Below are 23,171 nucleotides of genomic sequence, written 5' to 3'. Positions count from 1 at the left end.
AGAAAGTCAGTTACATGGCACATTAAAATTGAAGAAAATAATAAATTATCTGTAGGAATTAGTACACTTAGAATCAGCCCGGAGGTAAGATATACTTTGTTACTACACTTAGGTTAATCAGATAACAAATAATGATAATTATGAGGTGGTCGTATTTTTTGCCGTCCCATGTGACTATGATTATGACTACACATTGTAATATCTCCTACGATTTTAAGTATTCCTTAAAATGGATTACTGTGGGAAATTCGGTTGAGATGAGCTGGGCAGTCAAATCTGGTCGATTAAACCGTGTTATTGGTCGCCTAATATAAACATTTATACATATTAGTAATCACTTTGACGATGAATTTAAATAATATTTATATCTATGTTACATTCTTCTGAATGTCATCAACATTACATCGATATAATTACTCTTTGATTTACCTTTTGTAAAATTTTGCGAGTCATTTGGTACAGTTGAAATAATATTTATTGGCATATGCGGATAATCTACAAAGAAAGGGGCACGGCCCCATTCTATGCTTGTTATTTGAACTACGATGAACGTCTCTTATTCCGAGCGACGATGCCAACGATGTCTCTTTGTGCTCACCTTACATTTTAGATTGCTCCGAAAAGTTTTCTAAAACAATTTACATTACGTTTCTACGTTATTTTATGCGACTATAAATTTATAATGAAAGACATCACTAAAAACATGACAATTTACGGCAAACTTCCTACCAATTACGAGAATACGATAGGCAAACAATAGGTTGAACCTAGAGAGAGTATTTTGATTAATGTATTCGTATAACAAATACGTAACAATCACTAGACCACACTCTATGCAAATCTAGCAAAGACAATTCAATTATATTAAAACAAATGTGACACTCGATGCTCGGTAAAAAAATTGGAAATCGAATTACGGTGACACGTTAATTTGACACGTATAGCTGAAAGATAGAAGGATTATACTCGTAATTATATTAGATATCACTTTCTGACATTCACAGTCGAATATTTTCTCATAGATACATTTACAATGTATCTATGAGAATATATATATAAAAAAGGAAATTGTGATATTACAGTACAAAAAAAATGTTGAATTAAATTAGGTAAAAATATGATATTGACCAAACATTTTGCGCATAAAACGCACATCTCATGATATTCGTGTAAACATTTCAAAAAGTTTCAGCCGCTTATACCATTACCTGTAAGAACTGACTTATTTTCAGACAATTTTACACTTCTGAAATTTATTTGTCCGTTTTCATTGGAGCATATTTTTTCGTTTTACAAAATAAATAAATTGCTAACTATTATTTCATTATACTTGGTAAAACTTGGTGCTAGTCCGTAAGGTAGATATCCATCGATTATATATCTTACCAAGCAGCAATACTAAGTACTGTTGTGTTTGAAGTGTGAGTAAGCCAATGTTACTATAGACACAAGGGATATAACTACTTAGTTCCAAGGTTGGTAGCACATTGGCGACGTATGGAATGGTTAAATTTTCTTAACGCGCCAATGTGCATGGGAAGTGGTGACCTCACACAATCACGCATATCAACGTTCTTAAAATAATTATTCTAAAAATAATATCTTTTTAATAAATTCACTTATTATTTTCATTTTTACATCCTAATATTACCTAAGCAAGAACCTGAATAACGTCTAGTTCATTCTGCTTGAAAAATTAAATCATTACCATTGGCATCTTATTTTGAGGAAAACCATGTTACTTTAAATCCAAATTAAATTTATAGTATTTTAATTAACTGTTTAGTGGTTTAGCTTTATTGTAAAATATCTCATCATCAAGCAAAGGATCACATGTCTCATGTTTAAGCTAATTATTTTTGAGTGTCTTACATTTTACGACTGCCTTTATAGATATCAGTATTTATTGAATGAATATCACAGGTGTAAGATAATTATCATAATTGTTATTAATGGAATAGTAATCTAATCTGATTATATTCATCCATTAATTTTTAAGTGAGATTATTGCTGGTATATTAATTATACTAAAAACAAAAAAAGACGAACTAGAGATACAGCAAAAATTAAAAGAGCAGCGGTCTTCCGTAATGTACAGTTAAGAAATGAAAAAGGCCATTAGTTTATTTTCCAGGAATGCAGACTGTGGATCCATCAGAGTTAATTTTTTTCAATTTTAATAAACTCGTCGTAAAGCTCTTTATTACTTTGAGGATGATATGCATTACGTAACGTCAACATTCTTCTAACATCCATTTTCAGATTACATCCAGCATCTACTACTTAACTTGGTTTTAGGGGTTTTGTGCAGGCCCGTTTGGTTAGGTACCTAAGATTTAATAACTCTTACGCCGTTCCGTTTTGAAGGATTTGTGAGCCAGTGTGACAGCCTCCGTGGTCGAGTAGTGTGTACACCGGTTTTTATAAGTAACACACTCCGGGTTCGATTCCCGGCCGAGTCGATGTTGAAAAAGTTCATTAGTTTTCTATGTTGTCTTGGGTTTGGCTGTTTGTGCTACCGTCGTTACTTCTGATTTTCAATAATACTTGTATTATAGCGTATGCTTCAGCTACTTACATAAGTATCAGAGTAATATATGTGATGTTGTCTAATATAAAACAATAAAAGTTTAACACACAAGGGGCATAACATCTTAGTTTCTGCACTGGTGTTGTGGTTTATGCTAGTGGTATACTATGTGAAACAGGTATTTGTTTAACAATAAGTATAAGTTGCAAGCAATTCCATTTGAAATCAGAAGTTATTAAAAATAAATATTTCTTAAAAAAAACTATTAATGAAATTCTTTGATAAAATGTTTGATAATTTTTTTCTCCGTAACGACTATTTTCTTGTACTTACTAAAAGGTCTGAAGCTTATTTCTAGGTATCTTATAGAATTTTGATCTTCAATTGACTTGTTAGATATACGAGACATATGAGAAATGATAATATCAAATATTTTTGTCGAGATGTATTAAAGACTAAATATTGTAATTGTTGTAAAAGTAAAATAACATCATGTCATCTCAGTACAAGGTTAAGGCTTGCGCTAATTGGAGAAGGTTTAGAGCGCATTTAACGACGCTGCTATAGTGCATGTTGTTGCATACACATGTACAGAATTTCATTCGGTGCATGCAAATTTCTACAAAACTTTTCCTTCACCACCGAACACGAGAGTTGGAAACAGAAATTACTTACTAACTACCAGTTTTTTTTCTAAATACAACATAGGAATACGTCTTATGTTTAAAATCATCATCTAAGTTTGTTAATTATTATAAACATACAAAAATAAGATATCTAAATTATGGATTACTAGTAGTCGCCCGGGGCTTCGCTTGCGTTTTAGGGCGGTAGGTTTTCATATGTCAGGTAAAAAAGTAGCCTATGTTCTACCTTGGGCTTCAAGTTTGCTTCACACCAAATTTCATCAGATCGCTTCATTGGTTTGGTCGTGAAAGAACGACAGACAGACACACAGAGTTACTTCCACATTCATACTATTAGTATGGATTAGATGTGAGTATACAAACAATTTATACTGAACGTTATTATATGTTATTGTGGAGATAATTGTGAAATCGTTTTTATTTCATATCAGCGCTTAAAACAAATTAGGTGCCAAGTTTATCACGGTCTCATTACGAACCGCTTGTAATAACGATCGGTAACATTTATCATAATACCTACTCATTACAATTTTTATTATTCTCATTATAACTGTTGTAAACAATAGTTATCTATTACAGTATGAGAAATAGCTTTGGAAAAATACGTGTCGACCTTTTATATTCTAACAATAAATAAATATTATCATATAGCTTGTGTAGTATATATGTATAGTGTCCGAGATTTCGTGCGCGTTTGAATTTAACAAAAAAATGTTGTTATTTTAGTTTACGTTACTTCTTATAACATCAGCTTCAGCTTCAATGGCAGCATTGAAAGTCCCGTCAAAATCAGGCCAACTTTTCCAGACATTAGAAGACAGACAAAAAATCGGAAAAAAAATCTTTTGGTATATGTACCATGTATACATACATATGTATCTAGTATAAAGTGGTTATTTTAATATTACAAACAGACACTCAAGTTTTGTTATATGTACTTACAAATTCAGTAGTAGCAGTAGTAGTCATGCGATTTATCGACCGTACTGGGAGGACAATTCTACCAATTTTAGAACTGTTACGTTACGTTTCTACGTCTATTTCGATCCAACTTCGATCGACCTACAATTGTACAGTCAACAGAAAAAGACTAAACAACATTGATTACATTTCAGTTATTTTATTAGTCAGTCAGTCTTATTTTATTATCATTTACATTTATTATTTTTTATTTAAAATACAATAACCTCAAACAATCACTTTATTTAGAAAGGGAATATAAGGGAACAAACTACTGTAAACGTGGAAGTGACTAGGTTATATATTATTCAGGCAAATCAAAAATGTAAACTGATATGACTGCGGAAGAAAATAAACAATTTTTTATGGTATCGTATTAAGTAATTTCAAATTTGTAAATACATGTAGATACATATACGCTCAAATTTCAGAAACCAAAAATGAAAATAAACAATTTTACAAGTACCTAACTGTAGTAAGTAAAATTAAAAAAAAAAGAAAAAACAAAGTAATTGTCACGTTTTTTAATCAGTGTGAAACAGTTGACACACTTCGAAGATAACGGTTGATAAAGAAACTGCGTGAGCGATAAAACAAATTTGTTGGTATAACCGCTTTTGTTTTTAGGATACACTGAAACCTGACTTGTAAGATTCATCAGAAAATTATATAAAACTTTACTTTTGACTTTTTTTGTTGTCTCTTACCGATGGTAAATGTAATATATTATCAATGACAGACGGAGACAAATTGATGACTATTCAACAGCTATACGTTTATTAGTGAAGCCGAATATGTCAAAATTAAAGCGCTTGTTTTACTCTACCTACCGAATTTTCCCTTACCTACATCAAGAGTACCCAACTCCCGATAGGGATTTGGATCGAGAAGACCAAAAACATAAACAACTCATGTGAGACATGGTGAATAAGATAATAGTTTAAACTCACTCCGCTTGGCCACCCATGCTGAACAAATACACACATTAACCAAGACCATTGTCCTGTACACAATTCCCTAGTTACAAAATCACACTTCAGATTTACACGTAAATAGATACGTACAATAAAATTAAATACTATGATACATTAACGAGAATATACAGAGAAAACGTGAAAAATAAATGATCGTAAGGTGATGTGAAATGACATTCTATCTACTATGCTATAAAAAGTATGTCCATGGCAAAATGACAACATCCTTTTGTGCCTCAGCATCAAAGCATCTATTCTCTTCACTATTCACTATCATACTACGGCTTTCAGACTAAATGATGCTGACAGTTGCATGCTCTTAAAAATACACTGTTTTTTATAAATATCGTCGGTTTAGACAAATGTTAAAAGGCTTGATATTGAGATCAAATATAATAACGCATGATACTAAGGTCGGTTGATTTGACGTTATGTTACCAATCACCACAATTAAATACATTTAAAAGAGCCATTATAGATTGACCTAGAACGATTGAACTTTGTTTATTTGTTTGGAACATTAAACATAAAAATATATAAATAAAAGCCTCAAAACAGCGTATTCTAAGTCGATTTCAAACATTTCGCAAGTGATACAAAGGTCTTAAAAATATTGCACACCAGTTTAGAGATATTTTACGAGAAGAAATTCGAAATTCACCGAAGAAAACGAGCATGAAATCTTAGTGTGATATGCAACATTGACGATTATATTTACAATAAGAAAACGTATCTAAATAGCGTATCACTGTAAGTCGACATTCAAAATTTTCGAGTGAGAAATTACAGAATGGAACTGTTAATATACCAGTATATCTATAGTTGGGAACAAATTGAAATTAAAGGCATAACTTTTAAAATTCTAATGCCGTACATTTAACGCGTTTATCTTAATTATTTTGATAATGAAAATAATATATATTGTGCCCGATAAATAAAATCCGTGTAACAATGAACCTCTATCACGAACGATATATGTATACCTATAGATGAAACTACCGTGTATGTTTGTTAACCTAAATAGTAGTAAAATTTTAATGTAGGTATTCCATTGAACGCTTTTGTTGGAATAAAAGATGGGGTATACAATAGTGATATACGATGTTTAGATGAGGCGAACCTCGTGATCTATGTTTTTAATCTAGAAAGAATTTAAACGTATTTTAAGAATTATATCCTGTAGGATATAATTCTTAAAATACGTTTAATATTTTAACTACTATACAATTTATACCATATATATACGATTACTAGTTATCGCATGCAGCTTCGCTTGTTTTCTAGGGTTTGGTAGTCAGGTTGTTAGGCATAAAATATATAAACATAAGTCCTTGGTGTTCAAGCAACTAAAAAACTTTATTCAAGTGGGCTTTTACGAGCACTTTAGAATTACCATTTTATAAACTATATTAAATGAAGCTACCACAAGAAAGAAAGAAGAAGAAGAAGGAAAGAAAGACTATCAAGAAACTCAGTAGTTACTCTTTTTCAAGCTAGCTATGTAAGTTTGTTTCATACCCAATTTAAAAATTATTTTTTTTTCTTTTTTTTTGTGCGGGAAATAGCAACAAACAGATGCACAAAGTTACTCTCGCAATTATAGTATTAGTACATATAGAAATGTATATAGATATGTATTTGGGGCCGCGATAGGTGACATCACGATTTGTTTTATAGCGTGTGAGTGACGTATTATTATGAGTTTACCTTTGCTTTTATACGCATAGTAGTAGTATTTACTCAATTTGACAGCATATTTATTTTTCAACATATGCCCTTTTTGTTATTCATACAAATTATTATTATTATTATGCATCAAATATTGAGCTGTACTGAGCTGTACCACGAAAATAGTACGTTATAAACAGATGAATTCAAGTTGTCACATTAAATAAATAAGTCTACCCACTTAAATTTCCTGTTTATTTCTGTCCCTCCGATTCTTGCGGTGAGACTCACTTAAAATGGAAGTCGAATTCGTTTTGAAGATTTAAGGAACTTATGTTGTATAACATTTCCTATCGCGTTTTCGAGATACTAAATTCGAGCAACTGTTGCTGTAATAATGTTCAATTGAACAAAAAGCGAAGTTAATAATAATAAAGAAACTCACCAAACAAACTCGTAACAACATAACTGTATATTTTAAGTCAAAATATGTCTTTTCCGTGTAATTTGCATATTTAGGTAGTGTTTATGAAGATGTCGGCAACACATGAATTGTAGCGAAGTGGGCGGCGACGTTAAATGGAACATTTCCTCAAATCCGTTGTTGTTACATGACTTTGCAGCATATGCGGTCTACTCAAAATAACTCACTAATTTTATCTTACTGCAGTCTTGACGACGCGGTCATTTGATACACTGCGCAGTCGCTTTCAAGTTTAATCACTCGATACGTTCAGTTCAACGTTTTCATATTTATATAGTGTTCCTATTTTTGTACGAATTCAAAAATTGAGTGAAAAAAATTGTTTTTCGAATCCTTTGATAACAATAATGTTGATCTGCCTACACATGGTCTACTTAAGTTATTACTTGCACTGTACATTTTTTTAGTCACAATAAATAGTTATAAGAAATTAAGAACAGGAATAATACTAATTAATTAAATTTAACAAACGAACGGACGCATAGTATGCGAAAATCCATAAAAGAAGTAATCAATTTATAAACAAAATAAATATAAAAAGATGTAATAAACTTGTTCAAACATGTGCCCAAGTGATCCCGATGCTCCATTAAGCAATTAATAGTAATTAATATTGTTCCGAGTAGTAGATTCATATTTTATCTTCCGGAAAATTACTTGGGAAATAGAAAAACTTGGATTACGTCGAACACGTAGGTATTAAGTCAATATAAACATGTGCATGTGTAAAGCGAGTATTTAACAAGGGACTGTCGACAAATCCAATTAAAAGACTTTCGCATCGGTCAATGATATTTAAATTGAATTTCATCTAAGGAAACAAACTTCGTGCAAATAAAAAGTATTGCAAAATTTTATTTCTATTACTTTTGTAATATACTTCTTATTTAGCCGAATCATCTTTGGACGGGTAGAATAAGAGTCCACGGATCAGTTGGAAATATAATCTATTTAATGAAATAAGTGATTTTAAGCGAGACGGCAAACATATCTCCCGTTTTCTTTAATGGTTATTTGCACGCTTTAATAAAGTTGACTTAATTTAACAGTGGCAAGAGCTGTCGATCACTTATTTATATATTACGATTGTAAAGAAATTCTAAATTTAACTCCTCCTCCTACTAAACGTATTATTTGCCAGTTTGGCAGCTGATCATCCAGCAGATGACTCGTTCTTTTGCCATTGAATTATCGATTTAGCTAAGCTTAATTATTAGATTGTAATAAATGAAATGTTTACCTCTCCAAGATAGACGAAACCATGGTCCAATGCCACTGCCTCCGCTGTCTCCCTCCCTGCAGGTATATGAACTGCCCATGTTGGCGTGAAATGCGCATACGCGACTTTTATCAGCGACATCAAAGGCACCAAGATGGCAAAGGATATTATTACTCCCCGCGCCATCTCACTCACACTCACGAGCTAGTACTTGTCAGCATGGCACACACACAACTAAAAGTGTTTCTTTTCTAAGGTTTGAATTCTAAAATCAAACGTAGAGGACGTTGCCTTAGTTTGCGTTCTGAAATTATATCTATTGAGTGGTACAGAAAAAGTTGTGGTTTTTGTTCAACGATTTTGTTTTTTCTCCCTGAGAGAGCAGGTAATTTTGGTGGGTATAATTGGGTTTAGATATGAGTCGTTTGTTATAATTCTGTTTATAATTTGTCCGACGTAGTTTTTGTTGTTTTATTATAATTAAAGTTGTTCTAAGCGATTTTAGTTGGTCTTACGAATTGTTAGTTACGAACTCACGATATGATTAAAGAATTATCATAAAAGAAACAAACAGTAAGGACAATATAATATAACGTACACTTAACTCTGCTCGTAATAATCATAATTAGTACTAGACTTCTTATCATAGTGGTTTTATTACCTACAATATTACATCTTAGTGGCAATTATTTTTAAATAAATAATATTAATGCGATATATTTTAGTCGTCTCATGTAATCTACGAAATGATGTATTTTCAACTATTCGACTTAAAGGCTATAGTAATCTTAGCATATATAAATTGTTCTTTTTTAACATATAGATTAATAATAAAAAATTGGATATATTCTACATAGCTTTGTATTACAGCATATTTTGTTATACAAATGACTTCTGTTGAAATCACAGAAGAATTGTATCAAAATCAGGTCAAGTAGACAGCAAGGACTACGGAACCTTGGACGGAAATCAGTCTCATTCTATGGTTCGCCTTTATTAACTTATCAACGTGCTTCCGTTAATCAAATATACTTCCTTTATTTGTGAAATACTTTTTAGAGCGGCAAAATTTTGTCTTGAATGTTGTATGAAAATCTGCAATTTGCATTATTGCGCCATGTTTTATTAAGTTATTTTCAAATAAGTTCCAATGTCGATGATACCATCACATTGTTACCATTTATACAAATAAACAAAATTTTATCAAACAAGTCATAACACATAAATGGGCGTTGTGGTGACTTTTATGATAAAAAATGATATATTTGACCAATTTCGGTCCAATTACAATACATTGACCTACATCCGATTCCGAAACAAAAGGATTAAGCGCTAACAGAATTAGGTTTAGTTGTGTTCATTGTAATGAATCTAGCCTTCGACAGGGACGAGTTCATTGTCCTGATGTTAACGCGCACTCAATTGTTCGTGATCGTATCTGGCTCAATCTATCAATCAATGAATACACCAAAGATTTGTTATTTGTTGAAATCGCTATAATATAAGAAGGAGTATCGTTGCTCTAGTATCTATTGAAAAGCAATAAAAGATATTAAACGTTAACGAATTGGAAAAGTCAGGGACTCAATAAAGAATACAATTTGATATTTTTTTCTTCATAATATTACGATTTCGACAACGATATATAACTTTATTCGGCTATATTTAACTTTAATATTAAATTAAAATATTTTGGTTAAAAGTTTTATACACGATGCTATATGAAAATTAAAAAATAATATTTTTAGTTTACAAATACCTATGCCCTACTGGATGTGGCATAAAATTATTTAAGCGAATGGAATAAAATTTAATTGTAATATTTGCGAACAAAAATGTTCCTACGGAATGTCTACAATATTAAATGTAAAATCCTTAAGGAAAATAACACCAATCGAAAAAAGTAATGAGAATTCCTTGGCTTTTGTTTGTTGTATATCTCATGTGATTGTTAAACAAAAATGCGTAAAATGTTTTACGTTCCTCGAATTGGGTCAGGTAAATAAATTATAATTTGTGACTGCATATTGTTTATTGAAAAATTAATAATTATACCCATTATTAATATTCAAATGTGTGTACTTAGCAGGCGTTTATTATTTCAATTAATATCTTCCCTGCAGAATCAGCTTTGTTAATTATAATAGATTATAATTTACCCTTGCTGGGAGCAATGGAGTGTTAATGAAAATATTATTTAAATTTTGCTGTCATCGTAAATAAATTATTTAATGTTTTTACATAATGATTATAATCAGAAATTTATATTTCATAGAGGCTTTTAACATAGGAATTGATATATTGTATTATTTACTGCTATTTATATAGTAATATGTATATCTCTTGATAATTTACTACTGTATTCTTCAGTATGAATAATATAAATGATTTATCATACAAAACGATATTACATCAAAATATTACTTTTTATTATACGTACACAACACAACGAAGTATATGAACAGTTAGTTTTATCTGCAATAGCTCGCATAAATATAAGGATATTTGCATAGGCACTTGGCCGTATTATGTTCTGTACAATACAACAATAGACATAATATTTATTGATAGAGACAAGACATATTATATCTTATCTGTGTTTCATTGGCGGCTTGGGTAAACAATTTGTTTTTGTGACTAATCGTCAATGTAAGTATTTCGCGTGCAGTCCACATCGATAGGCGGATGTTTCATCAATGGAATTCGATGGGAAGGACCAAGATTCCGTGGCACTTAGACAATAGTAGCCGGTGAGAGTCGGCGCCGCTGTGACGAGCGTTCACCTCTCTCATCCCGCCTCACTTTATAGCAATACGTTTAATGAATTTCAGATTGATATTGACATAAGCACGTACACAAACTCAAAGCAACATCCACTATGTTTCACAATAATACACTACAGTCATAATAGAACACGGCACAACTGTCAAGTAGCGCGTGAATATCGCAGCGGAGCGGAGCGGTACACGTCCACCACGCTAGTACACGTGATGCTGACTGTTTCGTTTCACTTGCTCTCGCCTAGTCGCCTCGCCTGGCCGATGCCACGATTGGAGCGCGAGGCGACCGACGCTGAGTTTGCCAGCCTTTAGAAAGTTTGCCTGCGTTTAGGGATTTTTGTTATTATATAGGTCTTTTAAGTTACCTTGACTTTAAAAGAATATATTCTAAAACAATTACGTTTCACTTGTCAGTAAGTAATACATTTATAGCAAGTGATTGAAAAGGAAAATGTTTTCATTGTTATTGTAATTTGAATTATGTTTATATAATATCGCATAAAGTTTATATATACATTATTTCATAACATAATAACAAATCAAGCGTGACTAGTTCATCTTAACATATTTTTTTATATAATTAAATACCATTCAGACATTATATTATTACTGTGCTGCCTGATTTCGTTCATTTTCACAATGGGGGGACGCTGGCTGCGTTGGCATATACCTACATATTTAATCAAGTATATTGTTTCAAGCTACATTTGCTATCTCTCCTATTAAGCACGAATAAGTGTAAATTTATTATACATTCATTGTAATTATAACGATATTTACTAGACAAAATTATACTGGTAAACATACAAAGTCAGAGCATAAAAAAATCTTTCTTTTCAGATTCTTACATTATAAAATAAAACTATGCTCCAATTTTCATATTTAGACTCTGTGCTTTGACAAAAACAGTCAAAACTAACGATTTCATAAGTATTGTATAAATCGAACTTTGAAATAGCTTACATTAGGTTTGTTTACGTTTAACTCTTTTATTTTTCTTTAATTTATTTCGAACATCGCATAATATATTCAGATACAAAAATTTTTTTTAATATAACTATGATGTTACGGTACTCTTATAACAGGTAATGTCCCGGCGTATTTGCGATTCATATCATCGTCAGTATCAATAATGACGCACTCGCTGTACAAAACATTTTCAATGGGTTTTTTATCCGAACCTTTATATGTATTATAATATAATATTTAAGAAAATGTTTTATTAGAAACAACTGTTACCCACTATAAATTATAATTCATAATTCTTTTACAATAAGGAATAATGTTTATATAATTACTAACTCATACTATTACGACGCTCAATATCTTACTATCATACAGATTAAACAATGAAGGTTTTTATAAAATGACTAAATACCACCGGAAAACGACGAAGAATAATATTTCTACTTAATCCATACTAGAACCGCGTAGAGAAACCCAAAACAACGCGACTAAGAAAATCACCTACAGCACCATCTATTGATCGTTGATGGAAGCTATAAATTTTGTCACTTTTATTTCCCGCGGCACGCCTAAACAGGGGGGGGGGGGAACTGAGAATTTTGTGAGACAGGTATCTATTGTCTGATTCAATCAAAGAAGGAATAAAAATAAATAAACTTTAAATTGACCCATCCCATGCGATTTGCTCAAGTTTATTGTATACTATTAACAGTTCTTTATTAAAATGACTTGCTTTCATAACACAACATGATTCCATTTAATTACTTATATACACTGTAATATTACTTCCAGAGTTCCACTAAACAGGCGATTTTCGAAAGGACTTCTTTTTTCGGTAATCCATTATGAATATAAGTCCACTAAGGATCTCGTCAATTTAATGTCAAATTTATAATTTTGCTTTAGTCTACTATTTGTTGGAATAAACTATAGTTATATTTTTGTGCAATGTTTGTACCTAGCTCCATATTAATCCACCGAGGAGTACGTTATCTCCACAAACTTCACCACCATATTGCACCTCTCTAGGTTATGATTGTTGTATATTCAACATTTTATTATTTGCACAAAGAAATAGGTGTACGTACCTATTTTTAAGTAAATATACATAAGTATCGAATAAAGAAACATTTTAAACTCTTTAGGTATGAATATTAAAAAAGGTAAACCGCTTCTTTATGTATAACAGAGACAAAAGATCAATTTCCATTACTCTTACGTAGCTATCCGTAATTAGATCAATAAAACTTTAAATGTACTTTTAAATTAATTATGCGGTTAACTTTTTAATAAGCCTTTTTAGGGGTTATATTTTTTTCTTGTAATCTAAGGACTGATTGATATTAAATAATTGTCATGACTCTTACTAATAACATGTAGCTACAACAATAACAGTTTTTCTATGCTGACTAAAAGGTGTCCACTTTTTAGGCCATTTATACATGAACCATAAAAAGCTGATTACCTAAATGCGATGTCATTTGAGATTTTTAGGTTCAATTGTGTAATTTGTGTTGAAATTAAACAGTCAGACTGGACATGTACATTATATTATTACATATATATTTGTTCAAAGCGATTTTAAAGCCTTTAGTTAGAATTTCTACCTGTATTCACTGCTACGGTACTTTATTATAATCTTGATATTTACAACGCTTTGATGCACAAACGGAATTTTATTCCAGATTTCTAAACTTATCTTTTTATTTTATAAGGTTGTACTATAAAGCATTTAAATAATACCTTAAAATTACATTCAATTTTCTTTACAGGAATATCAAAAAAATTGCTTTGACTGAACTATGTAGCGTAAGTTAAAACTAATTGGTAATTGTAGTCGCTTTCTTATTATTCTTTTGAAGCTGTAGTTCCTTTATTCATAGTCAAATTAAACACTACCACTGTTTCGGGAAACAAAATAAAAACCCTGATCTGAGAAGAACCGGCGAAAGACACTCAGCCAGCTTTTCGTCTTGCAACAGTTAAGCAATTTTGACATATTATTTTAGTTTATATTGATAATATTGATTCATCTTTTTGCTAGATGTATTAAACAGCTAACAAATAATTTTAAAACACAATTGTAGAGTTTTCTGAACCACAAAATACGCAAGTAATAACCACTTGCAATTAATCACAACGATTAATATAAAATATCCCTAAAAATTTAATAGATGGTAAGGCTTTTTGCAAGCGCGTCCGTGTGGGTACTGGCTCCGATATAAAAGGTGAGTGAGCCAGTGTAACCACAGGCACAAGGGAAATTACATTTTAATTTCTGAGGTTGGTGGCGCATTGGTGATTTAAGGAATGGTTAATACTTCTTACAGTATAATTGTTTGAGGGTAGTAGTGACCACTTACCATCAGATCGAAAGCCGACTCACATTCGTTTTCCGCAGTAAGTTCCGAATCTTTATTACAGTATAGCTTTACAGGATTATCTACGTGTCATCAAATACCGAGTATTCTTTACGTGGACAATTTTTGGATTAAGTATTGAAATGTGCAAAGATTTTTTTCTAAAATGAGATGTTAAAAAAATATTCGTATTTATTTAATAAATACTTTTAGAGCGTGAAGTTTTGAAATAATCAAATAGCGTTGTTTAGTGGCGCGAGTGCGCTTTAACGTTAATATTAACGCAGGAGGCTCATTCGCTCGCATATGTTGGCAAAAGCGTAGTGCGGAAATAGGAAAGTATGTCAACCGAATGTTTTAAGCACTTTAATGATTAAAAATAATAAACAATACTGGCTACAGATTTATTGGCTAAGTCGACGTAAAATGTATAGAAGACAGATGTGATGTGTTATTCATTTGTTTTAAAAAATATATATATTTCTTATTACATATCAATTACATTGTTTTTATTTTCCGGATTCACGATAAACATGTCATTAATATGTTAGATAATATAAATATAACTATAATTTTAATAATTGATATGTAGATAATATTAAGAAAGCATGTAGGCTTGAAACTTACGACTATTACGTTGCTTTTTATTATAAAGCTTTTTATTTTTCAGTATAAGAGTCAATACGGGCCCTACACAAACGAACGCTACAAAATTATTTCTTCCAAATACCGATTTTGTATAAGAAATTTGCATAACCAATTTATCTCTATCTTTTGCCTCATCGTATGTCATCATATTCTTACGGTTATTTATACAAGAATTCATTATAATCGCAGTAAGTGATCTTTGGAGCAAAGTGGACTACGACCAAATTCATCCTCTAAACATTAATTCTCAACATTAAGTCTCAACCTCCCTTCGAAACAGAGCTTACCGGATCAGAGGTTTGAATCACTCCACCGGCACCGCCTAGTAGGATTCATGAATCCTCAACTAGGCGGTGCCTATATGAATCCTCACACTTATACACCGCATGTAACCGTAACCTAACCTATCTATTGTTATTTGTTTTCCAATGGTAATACAGTATGAAAATGATATAATAATATAAAAAAAGTCAGTCGGTATCCTACCCACTTACTTTCTTTTTAACCACCATATAAAAATAGGTACACTTTTTGTATGTAGGTATTTGAAAAAAAAAACGTAGTATTTATTTTATGCCTATCAATATATCAACGATAAACAAACCACGAACGTAAAACAACTAAAATACTAAATCATTCGAATATGAAAAACTGGTGCAATGAAATTTCCATACAAAACTATAAGTCATTTACATATATACAAATAAATGTCAAAAAATTGCACGTCAAAGCTTTATGACAACACAATTTAAATATTTTTGGTAGTTTTTTCATAATTTATTGTGCATATTGATACTACTCAACAAATTAAGATGGCATTGCTGATATGAGATGCGTATCTCAGCGGAAGTTCGAAAGTCAAATCTGACTTTTGTGTAACTCTGACTTTTGTATTTAATTTCTATTACGGAATTCAATTTAAACTTTATAAAAAATAAGTACGTTTAAAAAAAAAGGAATAAAATGCATGAAACTATTTAATTGAAAAATAATGCATGGATTATTTAGAAAAACTATGTCTACTCTATTCTAGAACAATATTATATTCCTAAGAAACTGAGAAAATATAATAAATCATTTTTTTAAAAGCAATGCTGAATAAATTTAGTAAAGTAAAAAAGTAACAGCCTGTACATTTCCCACTGCTGAGATAAGGCCTCCTCTTCCATTAAGGAGAGGGTTTGGAACATATTCCACCACGCTGTTCCAATGCGGGTTGGTGGAATGCACATGTGGCTAAAATTTCGATGTAATTAAACACATGCAGGTTTCCTCACGAGGTTTTCCTTCGCCGCCGAGCACGAGATGAATTATAAACACAAATTAAGCACATATATATAGTGGTGCTTGCCTGGGTTTGAACCCGCAATCATCGGCTAAGATGCACGCGTTCTAACCACTGGGCCATCTCAGCTCTAGAATAAATTGGCAGTGCTTAATTTAAGAGGAACGATCAAGCTCGCATGGGCTGGATTAATATTTTATCAATATCGTACATCACTATTACGCTACTTCTACTACTTAATCATAATAGGCTATTTGACTGGTTTTTAAAATCCATTTTATATTATTTAGTAGACGTTAAGTAACCCAGTAAAAGTTGTTTTTTTTATTTCTAATACATATTTGCCGAAAAATATCATATTAAAAATTCCATATTTAAATAACGCGCGAAAACGCTACTTGGACAATATTTTGTTTATTGATTTTTGAATAAATTAAGTATTATTTTTCAAGTTTCGTTAGTTAATAACCATTTTTGAAGTCATAATATACACTGATTACAATAATTCACAATTTATTATTCGAATTGTCAAATAGCCTATTGCAATACCAGTCAATTAAACTCAATTGCAATATGAGAAATCCAAGTTGGCCGAACCGAAAGGCACTCCAAAACTTTTGCGCATGTCAAACAGTGCTTAATTATAAAGACTATTTGTTTAATTAATTGTACTCTGTGGATAAAACTACCAAATAAAACAAATAGATACTTGTAACACGTAAAAAACGACAAACTAAATTATAGTTCGTGTTGAATGCATATGTTATCGATATTCATAAAATAGGGAAATGATTATTAAACATAAAGTATTATTAAACCAGAATTCTTTGTTATCTGTGGTCAAAAACCATTATTGACAATTAAAACTATAACTTAGTTAAGATCTTGATAAAAACTTGATAGAAAAATGTTAATTATTCTTCCTAACTTTCATTGCTAATTTATTGAATGAAAAGGCCCCCCCCTAAGCGCCAATAGCCTAATAAGAAGTTATTGTTCAGTCTATCTGAAACATTTCTAAAAATTGACCGTGAACTAAAACATTATAATAAAAGTAAAATCTCTCTTTTATTTTTACATAAAGTATATTGATATGAGTACTTATAAAATTTTACATAACACCTGCAGATAGCTTTATGGAATATTAAAGCGAAAATATTTTATAACCTCTGGGGTAAACCCAGATTTCCTACGGATGTATAATCATAATATAAAACACGGGTTGTATTTTCTACAAGTAAGATTTCGTATTATGTATAACGCGATGAAACGAGAACTGAATACGCTATCGACGAGGCTTAGCGTGACTTTGATTTGTGAAGGGATTTAGAAATAAGACTTATTCGTATAACATCACTTACACTAAATAAATATGGAATAAAATCACTCTGCCTATATGTAAGTCTAACAAAACTACAAACTATTTACGTAGAAATTTCTAGAAAAGATGAAGTTGAAAATTATTTCTATCTCATTCTCTCTCTTTTTTTATGTTATAGGGGGCAAACGAGCAGGAGGCTCACCTGATGGAAAGCGATCACGATCGCCCATGGACATCTGCAACGCCGGGGGGCTTGCAGGTGCGTTGCCGGCTTTTAAGGAAAGCTCTTTTTTTGAAGGTTTCCAAATCATATCAGTTCGGAAAAACCGCCAAATAAATAAATACTCTCTCTTTCTCTCTCTTTATCTCTAGTATGAATTTTACTGACAACTTATGACTTTTCGATGAAAATCTACATCTACATAATATATAAAACCGAAACACTCACTGATTAATCACGAAATCTTATAGACGATTACAACTACAGATATAGACATCTAAGAACTAAGAATTTTACGAAACTCTACCCTAAAAAGGAAAAATGGGGTTTGAAAGTTTGTTTTTGTTGAAACCGCATCTTCTTCTAGTATAAATATGTTGTAGAGTATTTGTTGAATGATTTCGATTGAACTGGACATTACTACTTTATATTACTTTATAAGATACTCGTAAGTACATGTGCTTCAGAAATGAAATGGTTTTCACATTTCTGACTAATAGAGAAACTGTTATTTTTATATTTACATGCATATCAGGCTGTTCCCCTTCGCAATAGGCAGGCGAACGGATAAATTGGCCTCTTGATATAAAGTGCTCACCACCGCCCGTAGACATTGGCACTGTAAGAAATATTAACCATCCCTTGCTTCATATTAATTCGAAGGAGCTAAGATATCCCTTGTGTCTGTGGCTACTACAGGTAGTATTATAGTGTAGTTACACATGCTTACTCACCCTTCGAACCGAAACATTACAACATTAAGTATGGATGTTCAGTGGTAGAATGTAATTCGTGATTGGTTCTTAGCCAGACGGACTTGCACAGAGCCCTATTCACTCGTATAACCTAAACGTAATATATAAATTTAGAAGCCTATATACTCATCTCATTATTGATGAATAATATTCACTGTTATTATATTACATAACTTAATTTGACATCTTTTATTTTGACGCAGTTGAGTATTAGACCCCGATATTTTTTTCTGTGTGTGTAAATGTTTTTGTTTTCCTCATTTTGCATTCCTTTTTTGAAATAAACGAGTATCTTTATAAAGATATTGCATAATATGTAAGCAGGCGTGTTAAGTGCCAGTATTTTATAAAATTTATATTTTGATTGAACAAAAATTGCTAATTTAATGTATACATAATTGTTATATTATTTACTTAAGGTTTAGAAGATATTTTAATTTATAAATTATCAAAACTAAATTGACATAATTTCTGGATAAAGAGCCTGAGAAGTGAGAAATATGAATGAAAATTAAAAATCTTATAACCTATAATGCTAACTTATCCTCACCTAAAATGTATTTATCTAAAAATATTTAATTTAAATAATGAAATGTGTTACTTTATGTTACTAACAATCCTTTAATAATTTAGAGAAGCAAAGTGTAACAGACTGACGTCATCAGAGATATACCTTGCCGTGGATGTCAGCCGTTGTATTGTCAAACCAGATGAAGACTTTTAAATGGAACAATGCACATTTATTTATAGACTAAACAGTCTAAGACTTTTGTCCTAAATTAAAGTTATTAGTAATAACTAGCGACCTGCCTCGGCTTCGCACGGTTGCTATGCCGATAATAAATATACTACAGAATTTGTTTATTTGCGACATCGAATTATAAATTTCTAAAATAATGAGTGTTTTTATTATACTGCCCATGTATTATATAATATAATACAAAACCTTCCTCTTGAATCACTCTATCCATTAAAAAAAACCAATTCAAATTCCGTTGCGTAATTTTAAAGATTGTATACGTGTCACTTGATGTTACTTGGTGGTAGGCCTACTTGGTGGTAGGACTTTGTACAAGCCCGCCTGGGTGGGTACCACCCACTCATCAGATATTCTACCGCTAAACAACAGTACGCAGTATTCCGGTTTGAAGGGTGAGCCAGTGTAACTACAGGGACATGGGATATAGCATCTTAGTTCCCAAGGTTGGTGGCGCATTGACGATGTAAGGAATAGTTAATATTATAGGGTGATGGTGACCACTATCAGATGGCCTATATGCTCGTCCGCCAACCGATTCCATAAAAAAAACGCAGCGACAAACAGCAGTAAGCGACTTTCTTTTATACTATGTAATGATGTCGTAGTAGATATTGTCTAACCTCCGCCAACCTCCTAAATACAGAACTAATTAAAATTTCAGACCTACAACGTGAATCGCTGTAAATGCTTTACAACAACTCAGCGTTTATTATTTGCATTTTGAAAATTGTTTGTCTTCTTCCTGTGAGAATAAACATCAAATATGAATAACCTAAAAGAGGCTTTGGGTATGTTTGAGTTTTACTTAGTATTATATAGGTGATATAGAATGAGTAGGATTAACTTACAAACGTTTGATTCCTAAATCTGCGATAGTATATTCGTATTTCTATATAAATATATATATGTCAATCATCATCAATAGAATCTGCCAAACGTACGAGGTTTGTTCAAAAGAAAAGGTGAATTTTGAAATTTCGCGGGCTGTATGTATTCGATCGTCGATTTTTCCTTTTTGATATGTTGGTACATATATGGTTCTCAAATGTCGATATTATCAGCCATTTTGAATTTGTAGTTTTTTTTTTGACAACTGAAAAAGAAAAGGCGTAATGGATCAAAGAATCTGTATTAAATTTTGCGTTAAAAATGGAATAAAGTGTTCCAACGATTTTAAAATGTTGACTGTGGCATTCGGCGAGTCTACTTTATCTCAAAAAAGTTTTTATAAGTGGTATAACCGCTTTACAAACGGCCGAGAAGATTTTGAAGACGATGAGCGTCCTGGAGTTGCAATCACGTCAACAAGCGAAGAAAACATCAAAGCAGCAAAGAAAATAGTTTGAGAAAATCGTCGACTATAAGGGAAGTTGCAGAGGATGTTGGCATACCAATTGGCTCATGCCATACAATGTTTTCCGATGTTTTGGGCATGAAACGTGTAGCAGAGAGGTTTGTTCCGAAATTGCTAAATTTTGAGCAAAAGCAACGACGCAATAGTACGCTCAGGAGTTGTTGAATGATGTTAACAACGATCCAGATTTGCTCAAAAGGGTCATAACTGGTGACGAAACCTGGGTGTATGGCTATGACGTCGTAACCAAGGCTCAATCATCCGAATGGACGCGACCAGATGAACCGAGACCGAAAAAAGCACATCAAGCTCGATCAAATGTGAAGGTTTTGCTCACTGTTTTCTTCGATTACAATGGCGTCGTACATCATGAGTTCTTGCCAACAGGTTGTACGGTCAATAAACAAGGAAAAGGAAGTAATGCAACGTTTACGTGAAGCAATACGGCTCAAACGATCGGAATTGTGGAAAAACAAATAATGGATTCTGCATCACGATAATGCACCAGCTCATACATCAATGCTTGTTCGTGAATTTTTGGCTAAAAACAACACCTTAATCATGCCTTAGCTACCTAATTCACCAGATTTGGCTCCCTACGACTTCTTTCTATTCCCTAATCTAAAGAAAACAATGAAAACCGTAAATCGCATTTCAGAAGTGCTTCGAAGATTGGAAGAAGCGCTGGTATAAGTGCTGTATATCTGAGGGGGATTACTTTGAAGGGGACAAAATTAATATATTGACGAATAAATGAATACTTTAAAAAAAAAAACAAAATTCACCTTTCCTTTTAAACAAACCTCGTATATAAGTTACATCTACTCATATAAACGTTTAGATATATTATATACACAAAGGTTAGATTTTCATTGATTAGATTTCATACATTGTTCTAAAATTTTATGTCAGGTAATAATAGCTTATGTATGTAACTAACATTTAGTCTCATCTAGTCTGTATAGACTAGATGAGACTTGTATTTCGTGCACCTTCCTATCGTTTGTTGGAGTCTGTTTAGAGTTCATTGAAAAATCGATGGAGTATCACAATAACATTTTGCAGGTTTAGTTTGTTTTTCTTATTAATATGAATCAATTTTCTTAGCTATTTATATTATATCTATTGTCGATCACCGTTGCAAAGGTATTGTCTAGATCTAAAACCTCCTTGATAGTGACCATTTTTAATTAGGACTACACCAGTTTCTCCATTGTATTCTCCTTAATGTAATATAACAAGTTCATCTTGTGATCACTGTATGGGGTACTCTAACTTGCAATAGGAGTTTTGTGATGCGATATTGTGACCATTATATGGGATGTTCTTTCGTGCTATAGAATTTTTTAGTCAAACATTTAATGAGGATGAGCACCTCGTAGTTTCCCCCCTGTCTCATATCATTCATCATTCTCCTGCCCTTATCCCAATTTTATTTGGGGTCGGCACAGCATGTCTTCTCCTTCCATACTTCTCTGTCAGACGTCATCTCACAAGTAACATTCTTTCTAGCCATATCGTCTTTCACACAATCCATCCATCGTTTCCTTGGTCGTCCTCTACCTCTATATCCATCCACATCCATGCTCAAGGCCTTCCTCACAATGTGTTCCTCATTCCTCCGCATTACATGCCCATACCATGATAGCCGCCTTCCACATAACTTCTCGGCTATCGGTATCACTTTCAAACTTCCTCTTATATACTCATTCCTTACTCTATCCATTCGCGTAACACCGCACATTCCTCTCAGCATTCTCATCTCCGCAACATGCAATTGTCTTTCAGTCATCCCTTTTGTAGCCCAATACTCCGATCCATACAGGACAGCAGGTCTGATCATGGTCTTATAGATCTTCCCCTTAAGTTTAAGGGGAATACGGGGGTCACAAATTGTTCCCGTAACCTGCCGCCATTTCATCCATCCTGTGTTAATCCTGTGTCATATATTGTTACCCCCCTGTCTCATATATTGTTAAGATATTGGATCTTTCCACGTTGATGCCTGTAACCTTTCTCTCGTTGGGTTTCTTATTCTTTTCATCTATGTTAAGCAAAAGGTTGGTTCGTCGGGATCGAAACGACTGAAAATAAACTTCGGTGTAAGTATGCAGGGCCGTATTTAGGGGAGGGCAACCGGGGCAACTGCCCTGGGGCCTCCACATGAAAGGGCCACGTCAGTTTTCAGCGAGTTAACAAATACCGTGATATACTTAGTCAAATTATAATAATGTTACTAC

At 32.3% G+C, this 23,171-nt stretch overlaps 1 protein-coding gene across 8 annotated transcripts in view; it reads right to left on the bottom strand.

The window, feature by feature from the left end:
• Nucleotides 1-11,495, bottom strand: part of LOC124534746 (furin-like protease 1) — a 168,054-nt gene extending 156,559 nt beyond the window's left edge. For 2 of the 8 annotated variants that reach the window (XM_047110753.1, XM_047110754.1), the window contains exons 1-2: nucleotides 11,338-11,493; nucleotides 8,504-8,786 (exon numbers count right to left, since the gene is read on the bottom strand). In XM_047110753.1, coding sequence (XP_046966709.1) covers nucleotides 8,504-8,668 — 165 coding nt within the window. In that variant the 5' untranslated portion in view covers nucleotides 8,669-8,786; nucleotides 11,338-11,493. Of the gene's footprint in view, nucleotides 1-8,503; nucleotides 8,799-11,265 lie in introns of all 8 variants that reach the window. The other 6 variants (XM_047110748.1, XM_047110747.1, XM_047110749.1 and 3 more) reach the window with 6 other exon arrangements.
• Between the last annotated feature and the right edge of the window lie 11,676 nt (nucleotides 11,496-23,171).

The sequence above is a fragment of the Vanessa cardui genome, chromosome 13, assembly GCF_905220365.1.
Source record: "Vanessa cardui chromosome 13, ilVanCard2.1, whole genome shotgun sequence".
NCBI lineage: Eukaryota > Metazoa > Arthropoda > Insecta > Lepidoptera > Nymphalidae > Vanessa > Vanessa cardui.
Note: the sequence above shows the minus strand (reverse complement) of the source record. Positions and strands in the feature narration are given on the sequence as shown.